Source organism: Hypanus sabinus, chromosome 22 (assembly GCF_030144855.1).
Source record: "Hypanus sabinus isolate sHypSab1 chromosome 22, sHypSab1.hap1, whole genome shotgun sequence".
NCBI classification, from domain to species: Eukaryota; Metazoa; Chordata; class Chondrichthyes; order Myliobatiformes; family Dasyatidae; genus Hypanus; species Hypanus sabinus.
The window spans coordinates 41,463,394-41,483,177 of record NC_082727.1 but is presented as its reverse complement, the minus strand read 5'-3'; the positions used below and the strand labels follow the sequence as shown (position 1 = coordinate 41,483,177).

General features: G+C 39.7%; 1 protein-coding gene across 1 annotated transcript in view; it reads right to left on the bottom strand.

Moving 5' to 3' along the window:
* LOC132379705 (protein CC2D2B-like) overlaps positions 1 to 19,784 on the bottom strand; it is a 144,834-nt gene that overhangs the window by 101,858 nt on the left and 23,192 nt on the right. Inside the window, exons 8-11 of the mRNA XM_059947995.1 lie at positions 18,273 to 18,404; positions 11,966 to 12,134; positions 11,682 to 11,818; positions 7,720 to 7,857 (exon numbers count right to left, since the gene is read on the bottom strand). Coding sequence (XP_059803978.1) covers positions 7,720 to 7,857; positions 11,682 to 11,818; positions 11,966 to 12,134; positions 18,273 to 18,404 — 576 coding nt within the window. The remainder of the gene's footprint in view (positions 1 to 7,719; positions 7,858 to 11,681; positions 11,819 to 11,965; positions 12,135 to 18,272; positions 18,405 to 19,784) is intronic.

Genomic DNA, 19,784 nt, shown 5'->3' with positions numbered 1-19,784 from the left:
CAGCTGACACACAGACATCTAAATGACATTATGAAAATCACAACTGCCCAGAAACTGGTCTCTGATGTTGACAGACGGTTAAAGCCAAGAGATGTCAAGTGTCTGGAAGCAGCAAGTGAAAAATTAGTGACACTGTTCAATGCACGGCGACATGTAAGCAAAATGCATTATGAAATATTGAGTGTCATAATATTGTGATTCATTCATTTTCTGACTATTCTGTTATTGTAAATGTGATCACTTCAATAAAAATTAAAGGCTAACTGTGTTCATTGTCTGAGTTTAATTGCTGGAAACAAGGTAGTGAAAATTAGGTGCAGTTGTGTAGCCTACATTTACAATTTGTTTTGTTAAGTCTACATTTGTGTCAGCTAATGTTCGACTTCAAATGGTTTATTAATGGAAAGGGTGTAGCTCCCAAAACAATCTTAGCCAAAATAACATCGTTTTTTCTCTCACTCATCACAACTTTCTTGTAGCCTACAACTGTTAAGTTAATACCAATCATAAAAATAATGCTTGCTAGGCAATCTTCTTCATGAAATTTGTAAACACTTTGTAGTTATAGCAGAGACTGAGACACATGAGAGCAGGTTGAAAAAACTAAGGCAACAAAAGCTGTGGGAGCACGCTGTGCATGCGTTCATGCATGCACAACTGATCCAGCCCGCATGAAGTCGCTTTTTGCCCAATCCCACCCGTGACCTAAAATGAGTTTGACACCCCTGGCTCAGACGAAGCAGTCCCAACACTAAGCCCTGCAGAACACCACTAGTCACTGGCAGCCAACCAGAAAAAGATCCTTTTATTCCCAGTTGCTGCCTCCTACCAATCAGCCAATACTCTACCCATGCAAGTAACTTTCCTGTAATACCATGGGCTTTTAACTTGGTAAACAGCTTCATGTGGGGCACCTTGTCAAAGGCCTTCTGAAAATCCAAATATACAACACCCACTGCATCCCCGTTATCTATCCTGCTTGTGATGTTCTCAAAGAATTCCTACAGGGAAGATTTTCCCTTAAGGAAACCATGCTGACTTTGTCCTATTTTGTCCTTTGTCACCAAGTACTCCATAATGTCATTCTTAACAGTTGAATCCAACATCTTCCCAACTGCTAAGGTCAGGCAACTGTTCTATAACTTACTTTTTGCTGCTTCCCTCCTTTCCTAAAGAGTGGAGTGACATTTGCAATTTTCCTGTCCTCTGGCACCATGCCAGACTCCAATGATTCTTGAAAGATCATTACTAAGGCCTCCACAACCTCTATCGCTACCTCTTTCAGAACCCTAGCGTGCAGTTCATCAGGTCCAGGTAACATACGTATCTTTAGTTCTTTCAGCTTTTTGAGCACCCTCCCTTGTAATAGAAAATACACTCATTTCTCATCCCTCACACCCTTCAACACCTGACACACTACTGGCACCTTCTATAGTGAAGACTGATTTAGACTCATTTAGTCACCTGCCATCACTTTGTCCCCCATTATTATTTCTCCAGCCTCATTTTCTAACAGTCCTATAGCCACTCTCATCTCTCTTCTATTTGTTATATACTTTAAATTTTTTTCTATCCACCTTGATATTGTTTGCTAGCTTGCTTTCACATTTCATCTTTTTTCTCCTAATGATTCCTTTGGTAGCTTTCTGTTGGTTTTTAAAAGCTTCCCAATTCTCTATCTTCCCATTAATTTTTGTTATGTTGCATGCCCTCTTTTTCACTTTTACATTAGCTTTGACTTATCTTGTCAGCCACAGTTGTACTATTTTGTTATTTGAGTAATTCTTTGTTTTTAGAATACATCTATCCTGCACCTTCCTATTTTTTCCCAGAAACTCAAGCCATTGCTGCTGTGCTATCATCCTTGCCAGCATCTCCTTCCACTTTACTTTGGCCATCTCCTCTGTCATACCACTGTAACTTCCTTTACTCCACTGAAAATACTGCTACATCAGACTTAACTTTCGCCCTATCAAATTTCAAGTTGAACTCAATCATATTGTGACCACTGCCTCCACAGGATTCCTTTACCTTCAGCTCCCTAATCACCTCCAGTTCATTACACCCAATCCAGTGTAGCTGATCCCCTAGTAAACTGAATGACAAGCTGCTCTAAAGAGTCATCTCATAGGCATTCAACAAATTCACTCTCTTTAGATCCATTACCAACCTGATTTTCCCAATCTACCTGCATGTTAAAATCTATCATGACTATCATAACATTTCCCTTTTGACACACCTTTTCTATTTCCTTTTGTGATCTGTAGTCCACATCCCAGCTGCTCTTTGGAGACCTGTATATAACTGCCATCAGGGTCCTTTTACCCTTGCAGTTTCTCAGCTCCATCCACAAAGATTCAACATCTTCCGATGCTATGTCACATTTTCTAATAATCTGATGCCATTCATTACCAGCAGAGCCACAGCACCTCCTCTGCCTACTTTCTTAAACCTCCAATACAATGTGTAACCTCGGACATTCAGCTCCCAACTGCAACCATCCTTCAGCCACAATACAGTGATGGCCGCAACATCATACCTGATAATCTGTAATAATGCAACAAGATCATCCACTTTATTTCTTATACTCTGTGCATTGAGATAGAGTACTGTATTTGCTATCCTTGTTGATTCTGCATCCCTAATACACTGGTACTCACCCTGCAGATTGCAATTTTGTCCAATCGTCTACCTGCCCTTCCTGATCGTGTCACTGCATTCTATCTTTGCTTTTTTCCCATCTGTCCTATCCTGAGTCCCTTCACCCTGATTCCCATCCCCATGCCAAATTAGCTTAAACTCTCACCAACAGCTCTAACAAACCTGCCTGCAAGAATATTGGACCCCTTCAGGTTCAGGTGCAACCTATCCTTTTTGTTCAGATCATACCTCCCCCAGAAGAGATCCTAATGATCCAAGCCTCTGAAACCCTGCTCACTGCACCAACTTTTCAACCAGCATTTATTTGTCAAATCATTCCATTTCTACCCTCACTGGCACATAGTACAGGCAACAATCCAGGAATTACTACACTGGAGGACCTGCTACACAACTTTCTGCCTAGCTCTCCAAATTCTCTTTTCAGGACTTCTTTGCTTTTCCTTCCTATGTCATTGGTACCAATATGTACTAATTTATCCGGCTACTTACTCTCCCTCCACCATCAAAATGCTGTGGATGCAACATGAGACAAACCTGACCCTGGCAACTGGGAGGCAACATACCATCCGGGTGGCCTGTTCATGTCCACAGAATTTCCCATCTGTTCCTCTGACTATTGAGTCCCCTATCAGTACAGGTCCCCTCTTCTCTCTCCTTCCCTGCTGCACCATGGACCCATGCTCACTGCCAGCATATTCTAGTCTTCTTGAGATGAATTATAACATTGCATTCACCTTCCTCACTCACTGATTCAACCTGCAAATTTTGACCTTTAGAGAATCCTGCACAAGAATTCCAAATCTCTTTGCAGATTGGATTTTTAAAAATAGTCTATGCTTTTACTCATTCCACCAAAGAGCATGACCATATGTTGTCTCTCATTGTATTCCATCTGCAACTTCTTTGCCCATTCTAAGTCCTTCTGCAGCCTTTCTGCTTTCTCAGCACTACCTACCCTCCACCCATCTTTGTATCATTCGCAAACTTGACCACAAAACCATCAATTTCATCCTCCAAATCATTAATATGCAATGCAAAAAGAAGTAGTCACAACACAGACTCCTGTGGTACACCATTAGTCACTGGCAGACAACCTGAAAAGGATCTCTTTATTCTCATTCTTTGCCTCCTGCCAATCAGCCAATGCTCTATCCATGCCAGTACTTTTCCTGTAGTACACTGGGCTGTTATCTTATTTAGCAGCCTCATGTGAAGCATGTTGTCAAAGGCTGTCTGAAAATCCAAGTACACAATATCCACCAATTCTCCTTTGCCTATCCTGCTTGTTATTTCTTCAAAGAATTCCAAGATATTTGTCAGGCAAGATTTTCCCTTAAGGAAACTGTACTGACTATGGCCTTTATTTGTCATGTATCTTTAAGTACCTTGAAAATACATCCTTAGCAATCAACTCCAAAAACTTCAAAACCACTGAAGTCAGGTTAACTGACCTATAATTTCTCATGTTTATCATTTCTGAAACACTCTGGCTTCCTCAACTGCCTAAGTCTAGGGAAGATAATCTCCAGCCCCACCAAACATGTGAGATTGAGGTGTGAGTCCCCCTCTCTCAAACCCCCTGTTTGTGTGGATGCAATGTGATTCACTACCCTGATACAAATTAATACCATGAAATTACAGACAGTACACTGCTTACAGTTAAAGGAATTATATTTATGAATCTTAACTGAAGGGTTAGTAAAGAATAACAAAAACAAAAGAGCCCATTCTAATTAAACAGCCAAATGTGCAGAAGTTGGAGCTCATCTTGAACTTTTCTATCACTCACGCCCTGCGCCCTCAGTCAACGTGAAAGCGCATACCACCTTCCGAATGTCACTCGCAATCCTTGAACAAACAGGTATCCCACAGGATCATATACTACGACCAGTTCTCCCCAGCATCTTCTCTTTTCATCTCCTCTCGAACAAAAGCCCAAGACCAACTTTATTGTTCCTCACCAAGAAAAACCTCCCACTAATTGGATGGCACACATTCCACTTCATCCCTTATCTTCAACAGTAACATAAACAGTCTGAAAGCAGAACGAACAGCTCTTACAGAGCTGCAAAATGAAATAAATGCAGCCTAACAGTAAAGATGTGAACCAGGGCACTGCATTTCTTTTCTTCTGCCTCCTTCCCTTCTTGAAGAAAGGAATGAAATTTGCAATTTTCCTGTCTTTTGGGACCATGACAGAATCTATTGATTCTTGAAAGATCATTACTAATGTCTCCACAATCTCTTTTAGAATGATGGGAGTGTAGTCCATCTGGTTCAGGTGACTTAACTACCTTCAGACCTTTCAATTTCCCAAGCACTATCTCTCTAGTAATAGCAACTACTCTCACTTTTGCTCCATTGACATTCTCAGACCTCCACCATTCCATTGTGTCTCCCACAGTGAAGACTAAACTAAAATATTTATTCATTTCATCTGCCATTTCCTTGTCCCCCATTACTATCTCTCCAGCATCATTTTCCTGTGGTCCAATATCTACACTCTTCTCTGTTTTACTCTTTATATATCTGGAAAAATCTTTTGATATTTTTGACTAGCTTACCTTTATATTTCATCTTCCACCCCCTTAATGGTTTTTTTTAGTTGCCTTCAGTTGGTCTTTAAGAATTTCCCAATCATCTCATTTCCACTAATTTTGGCTCTCTTTTGCTTTCATGTTGGCTTTGACTTCCCTTGTCAGCCACAGTAGCATCATCTTGCCTTTAGAATACTTCCTCTTCTTTGAGATGTATCTATCCTGTGCCTTCCAAATTGCTTTCAATACACCAGCTGTTGCTATTCTGCCATCATCCCTCCTAGTAGCCCCTTCTAATCAATTTTAGCCAGTTCCTCTTTCATGCCTCTGTAATTCCCTTTACTCCACTGTAACACTAAAAAATCTGATTTTAGCTTCTCCCCCTCAAATTGCAGGGTGAATTCTGTCATATTATGAGCTCTGTTTACTAAGGGTTCCTTTACCTTAAGCTCCCTAATCATATTGGTTCATTACACAACACCCAATCCAGAATTGCTGATCCTGTAGTGGGCTCAACCACAAGCTGCTCCAAAAGGCCACCTTAGAGGCATTCCACAAATTCTTTCTCTTGGGATCCAATATCAACTAAATTTTCTCAATTTATCTGCCATGACTAACAAAACATTGCTTTCTTCCATGAGTAACAAAACATTGCTTTTATGAAATGCTTTTTCTATCTCCCACTGCAACGTGTAGCCCACATCCTGGCTACTGTCTGGAAGCCTGTAAGTGACTCTCATCAGAGTCTTCTTACCCTTGCAATTTCCACAATGATTCTACATCTTCCTACCCGATGTAAGACCATAAGATATAGGATCTGAATTAGGCCATTTGGCCCATCAAGCCTGCTCCACCATTAAACAGGTTGAAACTCTCTAGTGTGGCATTCTGTGGCCCAGTAACTCCCATCACCTCATTCTAAAGATTTGATTTCATCTTTACCAGCAGATCCACTCATCCTACACAGCCTACCTGCCTGTCCTTTTGATAGATCGTGTCTCCTTGGGGATATTAAGCACTCAACTACAATTATCTTTCATTCATGACTCTGTGATACCCATAACGTCATGCCTGCCAATCTCTAACTGCACTGCAAGATTATCTACCTTATTTTGTACACTGCATTCATTCAAATATACCACCTTCAGTTCTCACAGTCTCACTATACACTACCTCTGCTTGTAAACCAATATCCCTATCCTCAGCCCTAATATTCCAGTCTTCATCTCCCTGCCAAATTCCCCAACAGCTCTAGCAAACCTGCCCACAAGATTATTGGTCCCTCTTGGGTTTAGGTGCAGCCTGTCCCTTTGTACAGGTCATATCTTCCCTAGAAGAGATCTCAATGATCCATAAACAAGAAACTATGCCACTTGCACCAGTTCCTCAGCCATGTATTCATCTGCCAAATCATCTGATGCTTGCCTTCACTGGAGAGTTGCACAGGTAGTAATCCAGAAGTTGTTATCCTGGAGGTCCTGTTTTTTAGCTTTCTACCTAGCACTCTAAATTCTCTCTTTTGAACCTCCTCTCTTTTCCTTCCTATGTCATTGGTATCAATATGTACCAAGACTTCTGGCTGCTCCCCCTCACCCTGTAGAATGTCATGGACACAATCTGAGATGTCCCTGACCATAGCACCCTGGGTGAAACATAACATCTGAGTTTGTCTATTGTGACCCCAGACTCCTATCTATTCCTCTAACTAAGGAATCTCTGATCACCACTGCATTTCTATTCTGGCCCTTTCCCTTCTGAGCCACAGCACCAGACTCAATGCCAGAGACCCAGTCACTGCAGTCCTCCCTGGTAGGTTGTCTTTCCCAGCAGTATCCAAAATGTTATACTTGTTATTGAGGGGAATGGCCACAGGGGTACACTGTACCAGCTGCCTATTTCCCTTCCATCTCCTGACAGTCAACTATTCACTTGCCTCCTGCAACCTAGGGGTGACTATCTCCCTGTGGCTCCTATCTATCATCTCTGCAGTTATGTGAGAACTGAGAATGAACACCAGATGCTAGCTGCACCAGGATAAACAAGCATTATTATAGCATGCTGGTTTAGCACATCTACTTGAGGACAGAAGAATAACTGTATCTTTTCCTTAATTCTGTACAGAATTGATTTGCATTTCAGTAAATTACCAAAGATGTGAAAGGAAAATGTGCTTGGCACAATTTTTATATTACTATGACTCACATTCACCAGAAATTTGGAGGGCAAGGTATCCACCTCAAGTTGAATTGAAATGTTCAGATGGACTTTGTTATTACTTACAAGTCACAAAATTCCTACATGGGACATTCCAGCATAAAATACCATTGAGCTAAGCTGAATAACATATCCAAACTATCCCTTCAGTATATCAATCCACCCACTCATAAGAACCACAAACCCTGACCAACATGATCACTGATTTCAAGCAGTAAATTAAATTAATTTTCAGAATAATATTCATGTTCAGTTTACGTGCTTTATTTTTATAGATGTACTGTCAGAAATGGAAATAATTACATGCCTTCCTGTATACTGTCTCCAGACCTGGTTCAGATTCGTCTACAATACAATTTGATGATGGCAGTCGACAATTCCAGGGAAACTTAATTGGATCTGGTAATGCGATTATATTTCCATCTTCTCCAAACCAGGATCTATTCTGTTACAAGGTAATAAAAGTAGGAGAAAGAATTTTGTCCATTCGATACATAATCATAACTTCCAATTGTCTTTAAAAGTGCTAAATGAAATCAACTTATGTTTTATACTCTGAATCTTCAGTCACTAATTTTAAAAAGATAGCTTTTTCCATCATACACCCAGAAATTATTTTCCCAGACCTGAGCATTCAAGCTGAACTCCAGGCTGAAGACCACATATAGAATATTAATATCCCAGCTCAAGTGTTGAGGAACATTACCCATCCTAGAGCTCAGTCGCAGTCAGGGAGGAAGCAGTCAATTGCTCTGCTGAGTCATGCATCAGCATTCCCTCTCCCAGCAGGACCTCCAGAGCAAGTCATAACTCTACCAACTGGAGCTCTGGTACACATGTACAGATTGCCCATCCTATAGCTCAGTTGCAGTCAGGGAGGAACCAGTCATTTGCTCAGTTGAGTCATGGTTGAGCATTCACTCTCCCAGCTGTCATAACTCTACCAACAATGATCCAGACCTGAAGGCAGGCAATCATTATCAATCATGTGATTGGAACAGGTACAAATCATCAGAAAATATTAGTAACCCAAATGGAGACAAGAAGAGACTGCAGGTGTTGAAATTTGGAGCAACACACAAAATGCCAGTGGAACTCAGTATCTATGGAGGGAAATAAATGGTCCACACTTTGGGTTGGGACCCTTCATCAGTCTAGATTTTATCCTTAATTCCAAGGGACCAGGAGCAAAGAGATTTATGAATCTTTCCTTGTAAATTGTTAAAAACTAATGGGTTCAAATATAATGACATATTTCTCCTTATCACAAACAAGTTGAAATTCAAGTTGAGAATGATATGATTGTTAAACGAAATATTGGTCAAATCCTAGTCAGTGAACTCAAAATCTGAGTCAGATTCAAAATTGTATTGTATTTAATTTAGTGATCCAAAACATGAGGAAGATATGTTATCTGAGAAGGCCAACAATGTAGATATGCCAAGTTTAAAAATTCAAAATAAATTTATTATCAAAGTGCATATATGTTACCATATACTACCTCAAGATTCATTTTCTTCAAGACATTTACAGTAAAATTAAAGCACAGTAGAATCTATGAAAGACTATACATAAACAAAGACTGACAAACAATGTGCAAAAGAAGACAAAATGTGTAAATAAAAATTAATATTGAGAATATGTAAAGAGTCATTGAAAGTAAGTCTGTAGGTCATAGAATCAGGTCAGCATCACAGTGAGTGAAATTGTGCATGTCAGTTTGGAAGAGTGATGGTTTTAGGGTAATAACTGTTCGTGATGATATGGGACATAAGCCGTCTATACCTCCAGAAAAATGGTAGAAATGAGAAAAGAGCATGGGCTGTATGGTGGGAGTCTTCGATAATAAATGCTGCTTTCTTGTGGCAGCACTCCATGTAAAGTGATCAATGGTGAAGAAAGCTTTACCTGTGATGGACTGAGCAGTATACATCATTTTCAGTAGTCTTTTCCATTCCTGAGCATTAGTATTTACATATCAAGCTGTGATTCAACCAATTAGGATATACTCCATTGTGCCTCTATAGAAGTTTGTCAGTTTTTGGTGACATGCAGAATCCGCGCAAACTTCTAAGAAAGTAGAGGTGCTGTCATGCTACCACTGTGATCGGACTTACTGTACATGACAATCCTAGGACAGGTCCTTTGATATGTTAATGCCAAGGAATGAATTTAAAGCTACTGGTCCTCTCCACCTCTAATCCTCTAATGCAGACTGGTGTAAGGACCTCCAGCTTCTTCCTCCTGTAGTTGATAATCAGCTCTTTGGTTTTGCTGTTGTTGAATGGGAGATTGTTGTTGTGGCACCATTCAACCAGACTTCAATCCTATTTTCTGATTCATCACCACCTTTGTTTCAACCAAAGCCAGTGGTGTCATCAGCAAACTTAAATACTGCACTGGAACTGTTCTTAGCCATACAATCATAGGTATAAATTGGAGCTAATCTCCCAGCCCTGTAGTGTACCTTTTCTGATGATGAGTATGGAAAAAATGTGGTTGCCAATCTGTATTAACTGCAGTCTGCCATTCCAAGATCTAACTGCACAGGAGGTATCAAAGCCCAGGTCTTGAAGCTTAGTGATGAGTTGAGGGGATTATAGTGTTAAATACTGAACTGTAGTCAATGAAGAGGACCCTGATGTATGCATCTTCATTGTCCAGTTGTTCTAGAGAGAGTGAAGAGTTAATGAAATGGCATCTGCTGTTGTCCTGTTGTGGTGGTAGGCAAATTAGAGCAGATTCAGGTAATATCTCAGGCAGTTGTTATGCTCCAGACCAACCTCACAGTGGATGTAAGTGATACTGGACAATAGTCAGGTTACCATGTTCTTGGGTCCTAGTATGATTGAAGCCTACTTAAAGCAAATGGGTACCTCAATCTACCAAAGTGAGAGGTTGAAGATATCAGTAAACACTCCAGCAATTGATTAGCACAGGTCTTCAGTACCCAGCCAGGTACAACATCTAGGCCAGATGTTTTCTGTGGATTCATCCTCCTGAAGGATGCTCTCACGTTAGCTTCAGAAACTGAAATCACAGGGTTCTTAAGCGTTGTGGGGTTCATGAAGGTGATTCCATGTTCTGTTAGTCAAAGTGAGCATAAAAGGCATTGAACTTATTTGGGAGTGAAACCTTGTCATTTATGTTGCTTGGTTTTGTATTGTAGGAGGTGATGGCATTGAAGCCCTACACAGTTATCAACTATGAGGTTAAACCACCTATCCCTTGGACAGGTTATCTATCGCTTCAGGTAAGATGCTTTTGGGGCAATCCAAATGAGGCACGCAGAATGATTAGAATAGATAAAGAGGAACTATTTCCCCCAATGAGGGAGTACAGGGAGAATGAGATCATTTTAAAATTAGCTAGGTTACTTAGAGTGAAATATTAAGCAGATGTTCATTTGGGGAATATTAGAAATTTAGAACCTATTCACTTATAAGCCTCATATTAAGGCTAGTCCCCCTTCCCTCTATAAACACAGACGATTCCCACACCCAATCTCCATCCAGTTCCAACTGTCAACTCTCCCTTCTCCTCTAAGGGTTCTCATTCTCACCTCCTTTACCTCTCCAATTCCAGAGCTTTGTGTTCCTGCTCATCTTGCTCCAGCAACTGTCTCCCATCTTCACACTCCCCTCCCCCATCTTGCTCCCTCAGTTCTTTTTGTTCCGGTCTTTATGTCTCCATCTATCATTCACCTACCACAGTCTTCAAACTTCACCTCCACTATCTAAATTATCTCCCTTCTCAGTCTATCAAATGCCTCTGAATTCTTTCTCGCATGTCCTTTCTCCTAAAGAGAGTTGACTATCTTGCCCCTGTACTCTCAGTCCTGATACAAGGTTTTAACACAAAACACTGAACATTTATTTCCTCCCACTGACCTGCTGTATTCCTCCAGCAGATATTTTGTTGCTCCAATATTGCTCAGTCAATTGAAATTCTCCGGTCTGAGATTAAAAGGTTTTTTTAAAATCATATGATTAAGAGACAAAAATGGGCAAATGAAACTGAAGTAGAAATCAACCTTGAACTGAGTGAATGAGGGAACTGGCTCAAGTAATGAACAGATTACACTATATTTTCTGAATTTTATCTCCTAAATAGCTACAAATTGTTGCCAACCATATTATACAGTGAATTGTATAACAACTTATTTTCCTTGCTCCTGGGAAAAATTTGCAGTTTAGCTTGTTGTATTCCATCGACTCACCTGAGTCCTCTCTACAGAAATAGATAATGTGGACATGTTTATCAAGTTACCTCTTTTTGCACAACAAAGCGATTCTCCATTCTGTTAATATTTTTTTTCAAAACTTTTGGTTTCCGACTGACGTAAAAGCCTTCATCCTTCAAGATGCGAGGTGCAAGGTTTCTTGAAAGCTTACTACTTAAAGCAACTAAAGAAAATAAAAATGTAATGTTGTCTCTGTCAATTTTTCAAAAAAGATTTATTTGATGAACACTGATAATTATTTCTCAAGATAAATGATTGTATGAAAAACACAACAATACCGTACAAATTTTAAACAATCTTTGTTTGATACCTTGTGACGTGCTAGGGATGAAAATACTTTTATTCTTTTCCTTCCATAATTTTTCACTCTCATATTCAGCGGGAAACCTTTCAATTATCTGTTCACTTGTGCAAAAGTCAAATTTGGCCTTTTCTTCTAATATAGTGCTGCTAATGTCATTTTCATTCTCTGATTCTTTCTAAAATAAAACAGAAAGTACATGAATGAGCTTCCTAAGTAAAACCAATTTTTAAAATCTGGGACAATTAAAATATGCTCCTATTGCTAAAACTCAATCAACTTAGTAATAAACTGGATAAAAGAAATAGCTAACGTAAAGAATATAATGCAATTTGTAATATATTCAGTTCAGACATAAATATTTGTCCAATTCAGATAAACTCCTGAAGAGAATGGAGTTGTTCTTCCTCTACAGTCACCAACTAAGTTCAAAAGAAATGGGATGTGCCGAAAATAATTAGAATGATATCATTGTACTCACATTTTTAGTGAGTTTATGTGTGTTTTTCTTTGTATATATGCCCAAAGCAGGAAAGAACATCAGTTAAGGAGACCTTTATCCATTGAACCTACATTTTTTTTTGCATAACTGTTCTTTCTTCACAATCTCTTTATTCTCATGGTTACCAGATTTTACTTTCCACCTGAATTCTTATCTATAATATCTTCCTTCAACATATATTGCCCAGAGCACCCACTGAAAACATTTGCCTGTACACTAGCTTTCATAGAGACTCAGAGTCTGTTTTACACCACCAAACAAGGTGGACTTCATTCAAGTCAACTTCCTTACATCTGTTGCTTTATTTTAATAAGTGGCAGATTATTTAGGCAAAGAGTGCTGGAAATCCAAATCGAGTAAGAAAGTGATCTCATCGTTTGTACTTTTATCCGTTTACATAAATTTTATTTTTATTTATTTTCTTTAGAGATACAGCATGGTAACAAGCTCTTTGGGCCCAATAAGCCTGCACTGCCCAATTACTCTTCTGTGACTAATTAACCAACTAACCCATACACCTTTTGAATATTGAAGGAAACCTAGCACTGGGAGGAAACCCACGCTGACATGGGAAGAACATACAAACTCCTTACGTACAGCGATGGTAAATGAACTAGTGTTGCTGGCACTGTAATAGCCTTAGCTACAATTGTAGGCCATATCTTGGGTAATGATGAGTCTGAGTACAGAGAGGAAATTAAGAACCTGGCGGCATGGTGCGAAGACAATAACCTATCCCTCAATGTCAGCAAGGTGAAGGAATCGGTTGTTGACTTCAGAAGGAGTAGTGGACCGGACAACCCCATCTACATCGGTGGTGCGCAGGTGGAACAGGTCAAAAGCTTTAAGTTCCTCGGGGTGAATATCACAAGTGACCTGACTTGGTCTAACCAAGTAGAGTCCACTGCCAAGAAGGCCCACCAGCGCCTTTACTTCCTGAGAAAGCTGAAGAAATTTGGCCTGTCCCCTAAAACCCTAATTTTAATAGGTGCACCACAGAAAGCATTCTTCGAGGGTGCATCACAACCTGGTATGGAAGTTGTCCTGTCCAAGACCGGAAGAAGCTGCAGAAGATCGTGAACATAGCCCAGCGCATGACACAAACCTATCTTCAATCCTTGGACTCACTTTACACCACATGCTGTCGGAGCAGTGCTGCTAGGATAATCAAGGACAAGACCCACTCAGCCAACCCACTTTTTGTCCCACTTCCCTCTGGGAGAAGGATCAGGAGCATGAAGATTAGTACAGTCAGATTTGGGAACAGCTTCTTTCCAACTGTGATAAGACTGCTGAACAGATCCTGACCTGGATCTGGGCCGTACCTTCCAAATATCTGGACCTGACTTGCACTACCTTACTTTCCCTTTTCTATTTTCTAATAATGATTTACAATTTAAATTTTTATTATATTTACTTCGATTTGTACTTCAGGGAGCACGAAGCGCAGAAACAAATATCACTGTGATGACTGTACGCTCTAGTATCAATTGTGTGGTGACAATAAAGTAAAGTAAAAGTAAGTAACGTTGTTTCATCTGTCTTGTGAACCACATTGGCTAAAATTAATGAAAATGGACTAAACTGCCAGGTGCATAAACAGACTGATGGACCAATGTAGAGGACAGCAGGAATAGAGACGGCACTTGATAAATAACTTCCATTAAGACCTCTGTTCCAGAGGCAAGGTGATGCATTTGCAGAGGATGAATGTTGCTCAACATAAGCTTGAGGAACACAGCCTTTGATTAGACACTTCACAATCTTTTAGCCCTAACTAATACCCAGTTCAATTTTATAATATGCCCTTAGTGCGATGCTATTATGGCTTTGGGGGCGTCAGAGTTCTGAGTTCAGAGTTCAATTCTACTGTCCTCGGTGAGAAGTTTGTGCTAACTCCCATGAATGTATGTGTTTCCTCTGAGTGCTCCAATAGTCCAAAGACATACCAATTAGTAGCTAAGGTTAAATGGGTAGGTTGCTAGGCAGTGCAACTCATTGGGCCAGAAGGGCCTATTCCACACGGTATCGCTAAATAAATAAATAATAAATCTCTGTATTAATGTATGGGTGATAATGACAGCAGTTTTGCTGCAGCTATACATGCGACCCTTACATTATGAGGGCAGCACGTTCTTAGGAGAGGATCCAACTTACGAACTTCTATAACACAGAACTGTCATGTGTGTATGCTGATGAAAAATGAGTAGAAATAAGAAATAATTTTGTGTTTATTTATTTACTGTTTCAACATAAATTCTAGACAACAAAATTTGTTCTGTAACAAACTTTTGGGTAGTAATTTGTGAATTCTATGAGGGTGAATTTCTATTATCCAAATGAACAGAATATGGGGTTAGGTTGTATACATATTTTCTGATGCAAAGGTCTGGATGTAAATTACTTACTTGCTCCATTCCAAACTTCTTTCACTAAATTCACCACAGTGCCTCTCCTTCAAAGTTTGATGTCGCTAATTGACTACTTTAGTCTTCCTTGAATTCAATTTGGACAATCATCCCTTCATAATTTACCCACTTCCCTCCAATTCCTATTAGGTATGTATGGTCCAGGTGTGAGTCGATGGGACTATGTAGAATAGCATGGGTTAGATGAGCCAAAGGGCCTCTTGCTACTCTAGGGCTCTATGACTCTACAGCGAGCCTCTATAAACCTTCCACTCAGCAGTCTCTGCTTTTGCACTCCTTTCCCATTCACCGGAGTACTGGTTTTCACCCTCTCTTCTGATTCACCAGGGACATGGTTTCTGCACTCCCCTTCAACCACCAAGGACTTGTTCTCACACTTATTTCTAACTTACCAAACTTACGATAGTCCTTCACCCTATCAAAAATTTCCTATTTGATTTTTAACCTGTCATACATACCTACCTCAACAATTGCTAAGAAATAGACAATAGACAATAGGTGCAGAAGTAGACCATTCAGCCCCTCGAGTCTGCACCGCCATTCTGAGATCATGGCTGATCATTCACTATCAATACCCAGTCCCTGCCTTGTCCCCATATCCCCGGATTCCCCTATCCATCAGATATCTATCTAGCTCCTTCTTGAAAGCATCCAGAGAATTGGCCTCCACCGTCTTCCGAGGCATAATTAGATATTAGATGGGCAATATTAGATGGGCTTCTTCCAATTCTGCTGAGAGATCATTAACAGAGTTTACAAGTCACTGATGACCCCTGATGCTTCTCATATATTGACAGTATTTATTCATAAACTGATAGCAGCCACAGCATTTGACTTTTGTTTTGGATGTGTGTTACTGTTGAATAAAAATGAAAGAGTTGGCATCGTCGTGCATGTCAAGTCAGGTCTATATTGTGTTAAATGATATTCATTATCGAAAATATTATTCTGGAGCTGAAGTTCCCAACCTGGGGTTCAGAGACCTCTTGCTTAATGATATTGGTCCATGACATTAAAAGGGTTGGGAACCCCTGTTCTAGAGCAAAGGGCATAAAAGATTATTTTGGATACTAGCTCTGACAAAATAACATTTATTCTGATCATAAAATTTCCTTTGTTTATACTCTTGGTCTCCATAAACAATGTCTCTGCATATACCTGTGCAGATATTTGCATAGGTAAATTGCATATATGGCTAGAAGAGAAAAGCAGATAGTAACAGGGCATAGGAAATTCAAATTTCTGTTAGGAGTCTTCTGATCTTGCTCCATAATCTGTAAATACAGATGTTGAGGCTATTCTTCACTGAAATAGCAATGGACCTGTAAGTAGCTTACACAGAGCGACCACTCTCCGCTGAACATCGACAGCTCCTCGGTTGAGATTGCTAAGAGCACCAAATTTCTTGGTGTTCACCTGGCGGAGAATCTCACCTGGTCCCTCAATGCCAGCTCCATAGCAAAGAAAGCCCAGCAGCATCTCTACTTTTTGCGAAGGCTGAGGAAAGTCCATCTTCCACCACCACCCCCCGCCCCCCCCCATCCTCATCACATTCTACAGAGGTTGTATTGAGAGCATCCTGAGCAGCTACATCACTGCCTGGTTCGGAAATTGCACCATCTCGGATCGCAAGACCCTGCAGCGGATAGTGAGGTCAGCTGAGAAGATCACTGGGGTCTCGCTTCCCGCCCGCCGTTACAGACATTTACACTACATACTGGATCCACAAAGCAAACAGCATTATGAAGGAGCTCACGCACCCCTCATACAAACCCTTCTCCCTCCTGCCATCTGGGAAAAGGCACCGAAGCATTTGGGCTCTCACGACCAGACTACGAAACAGCTTCTTCCCATAAGCCATCAGCCTCCTCAATACCCAGACACCAACTTACTGCCCTCTACTGTGCCTAATGTCTTGTTTATTATTTATTGTAATGCCTGTACTGTTTTGCGCACTTTATGCAGTCCTGGGTGGGTCTGTAGTTTAGTGTAGTTTTTTTCTGTGTTGTTTTTATGTAGTTCAGTGTAGTTTTTGTACTGTTTCATGTAACACCATGGTCCTGAAAAACACTGTCTCATTTTTACTGTGTACTGTACCAGCAGTTATGGTCAAAATGACAATAAAAAGCAACTTGACTTGACCTGACTTGACTTGACTAAAGCATTTACTTCTCTAGCTAAGGTACAATTAGATAAATTTTACTTTGCCCTTTAGTGCAGAAAATATCCCCATTTATTTATACTGTAAAATCAGTCTCAGTTTTTGCACTCCTTTCCCACTTACCAGAGCACTAGTTCCCACCTGATCTACCAGGGTTCTGGTTCCTGCACTCTCTTTCAACCCACGAAGGACCTTGTTCCTATACTTTCTTCTACCTCACCAAAGTCAGTACCCATACTCCCTCCTGATTGCCATGGGAACCATTTTTGTGTTCCCTCCAACTCACTGGGCTGCCAGTTCTCACATTCTCTTTAAACTGACCAGGGACCCATTTTCTGAGTTTCCTTTAAACTTATTTGGTTCACTAGGAAATGTATTATAATTCTGTGTAACATCCAAAAAAAGTTCATTAAAAAATGTTGGATTATCAGAATAGCAATGGGAATTGGAGGGAGAGGAAATAGAAAGGTAAAAGGAAGAAAGGGACACATATTGAAACTTGCTGTGAGGTTTAATAGAAGTGACTGATATCAGACAAGATATTTAACACATCATGCTTTTTTCAGTGTTACTCAATCAAAAAGTGTGTTTTTTAATTGAAACATTATGACAACACCTTTTAATTCAGGCATCTTCCCCCTTCTTTCTCAATCCTGAGGAAGGGTCTCAGCCAGAAACGTCGACAGCTTAGTCTTTTCCATAGATGATGCCTGACCTGTTGAGTTCCTCCAGAATATTGTGTGTGTTGCAAAAGAACAAAGGGTTATTTTAGAGTAATGTGCTCCATCAACTGTATCAAGTAACAAGTCACTTAAGACTGCTGACAATATTCCATATGTATAGCTGGTACAATTAAAGTAACTTTACGTCATTGGTTTCAGGAGCAAAATTTTAATGAATATTGGCACTGAGGTATCACAAACTCAAAAAAACCTATTATAACATTAGAAGGTCAAACTTGAGTCACCATTTGAAAAGGCTTCAAGCATATTTCTCAAGAGATCTCCTGAAGTACTTCATTCTGCACTGGCCTATTACCCTTGCATCAGGTGTGAAGGTGAATTATAAAATCAGAAAAAATCAATATTTCATCAGAAGATCGGATGAGCCCCATTAGTCCTGAATGTATCTTTTCTCATCCCATTTCCTCACACTAAATCATTGCAGCATTCAATATTAAAGCCTACATTTTCATCTTTTGTTTTCTTGTTAACTTCTAGTTACCTCCAATCCAGTGAGATAAAATTCAAGGGGTAAATCTTGCAGTGGTGTATTTTTATGTTCTTGCATCAGTGAATCAGGTGACTCATCCAAAGCAGAAGTGAAAAACTGATTTCCTTCATCCCTCTGTATAGTCTGAAATTTGATATAAATGAAAAACAATAAAATATGTAAAACCATAATTGTGTTTTGTAATTGCTATAGATTTTTCTCAAATTTAGGTTCACCATCATTCTTCAATACAAAATATCTCATAAATGTTCTAGAATAAATTGGAGATAGGGAGAAATAATTAAAAGGGAAAATTAAACACAATAGATTTTTAGTCCTACAAATCAATTGAAAATATGGAAGAAATACATACGAGATTTCTAAATACACAAATAGAACTTTTATTAGCTTGATACATAAAATGTCCAGTTCAATGCAGTCTTCAGATGGATTATTCAGGGGTACTACACAAAAAAATTAGATGAGGGGGTACTAACCGAATTCAATTACTTCTTTAAATTCACATTTTCTATGATTTCTATTAGATTCTAACGGCAGCATTCATGATGGAATCAGACAATGCAGATCTGTTATGCTCCTATTTTACTCTACAAACTAATCGAGAAACAGTACTTCCCTCCACCAGAGTGAATTTACAGTGATAATCTCACAACGCATAAAAGCGAAAATGGAACTTGCATGGGGATCCAAAAACAATAATTGCAAATAAAAGCATCCAATCTGTCGTGATTATTATGTCTTACCAAAATCAACATACTGGATATGTTTTGAAGCTCATCTTTCAGTACTAGTAAACGAATGATGGCATTTTGTACTCTCCAAAAATCAGTTCCATGGAAAATTTCTCCACACATAAAAGCAAAAGAGAGGAAATACAAGGAAACCAGAGCTACTGGGAAGATAGAGGATTCGGTAGCTCTTAAAAACTTGCAGAAGAAAACTAAGAAGGTCATTAGGAAGGAAAAGATGAATTATGAAAGGAAGTTGGTGACAAATATCAAAGAAGATACTGAAAGCTTCTTTAAGTATATGAAGGGTAAAAGAGAGTCAAGGGTAGATATAGGACCAATACAAAATGACGCTGGAGATATTGTAATGAGAGATGCAGAGATGGCAGAGGACCTGAATATGTATTTTGCATCAGTCTTCACAGTGGAAGATGTCTGCAGTATATGGGACATTTAAGAGTGTCAGGGAAGTGAAGTTTGTGCAGTGAAAATTATGACTGAGAAGGTGCTCAGGAAGCTTAATGGTCTTAAGAATGGCCCCTTGGATTCTGAAGGAAGTAGCTGGAAAGATTGCGGAGGCATTAACGATGATCTTTCAAGAATCGATTCTGACATTGTACCGGACGACTGGAAAATTGCAAAAGTTACTCCGCTATTTAAGAAGGGTGGGAGGCAGCAGAAAGGAAACTATAGACCTGTTAGCCTGATATCAGTGGTTGGAATTGATTATTGGGATGAGATTATGGAATACCTGGAGGCACATGACACGATAGGC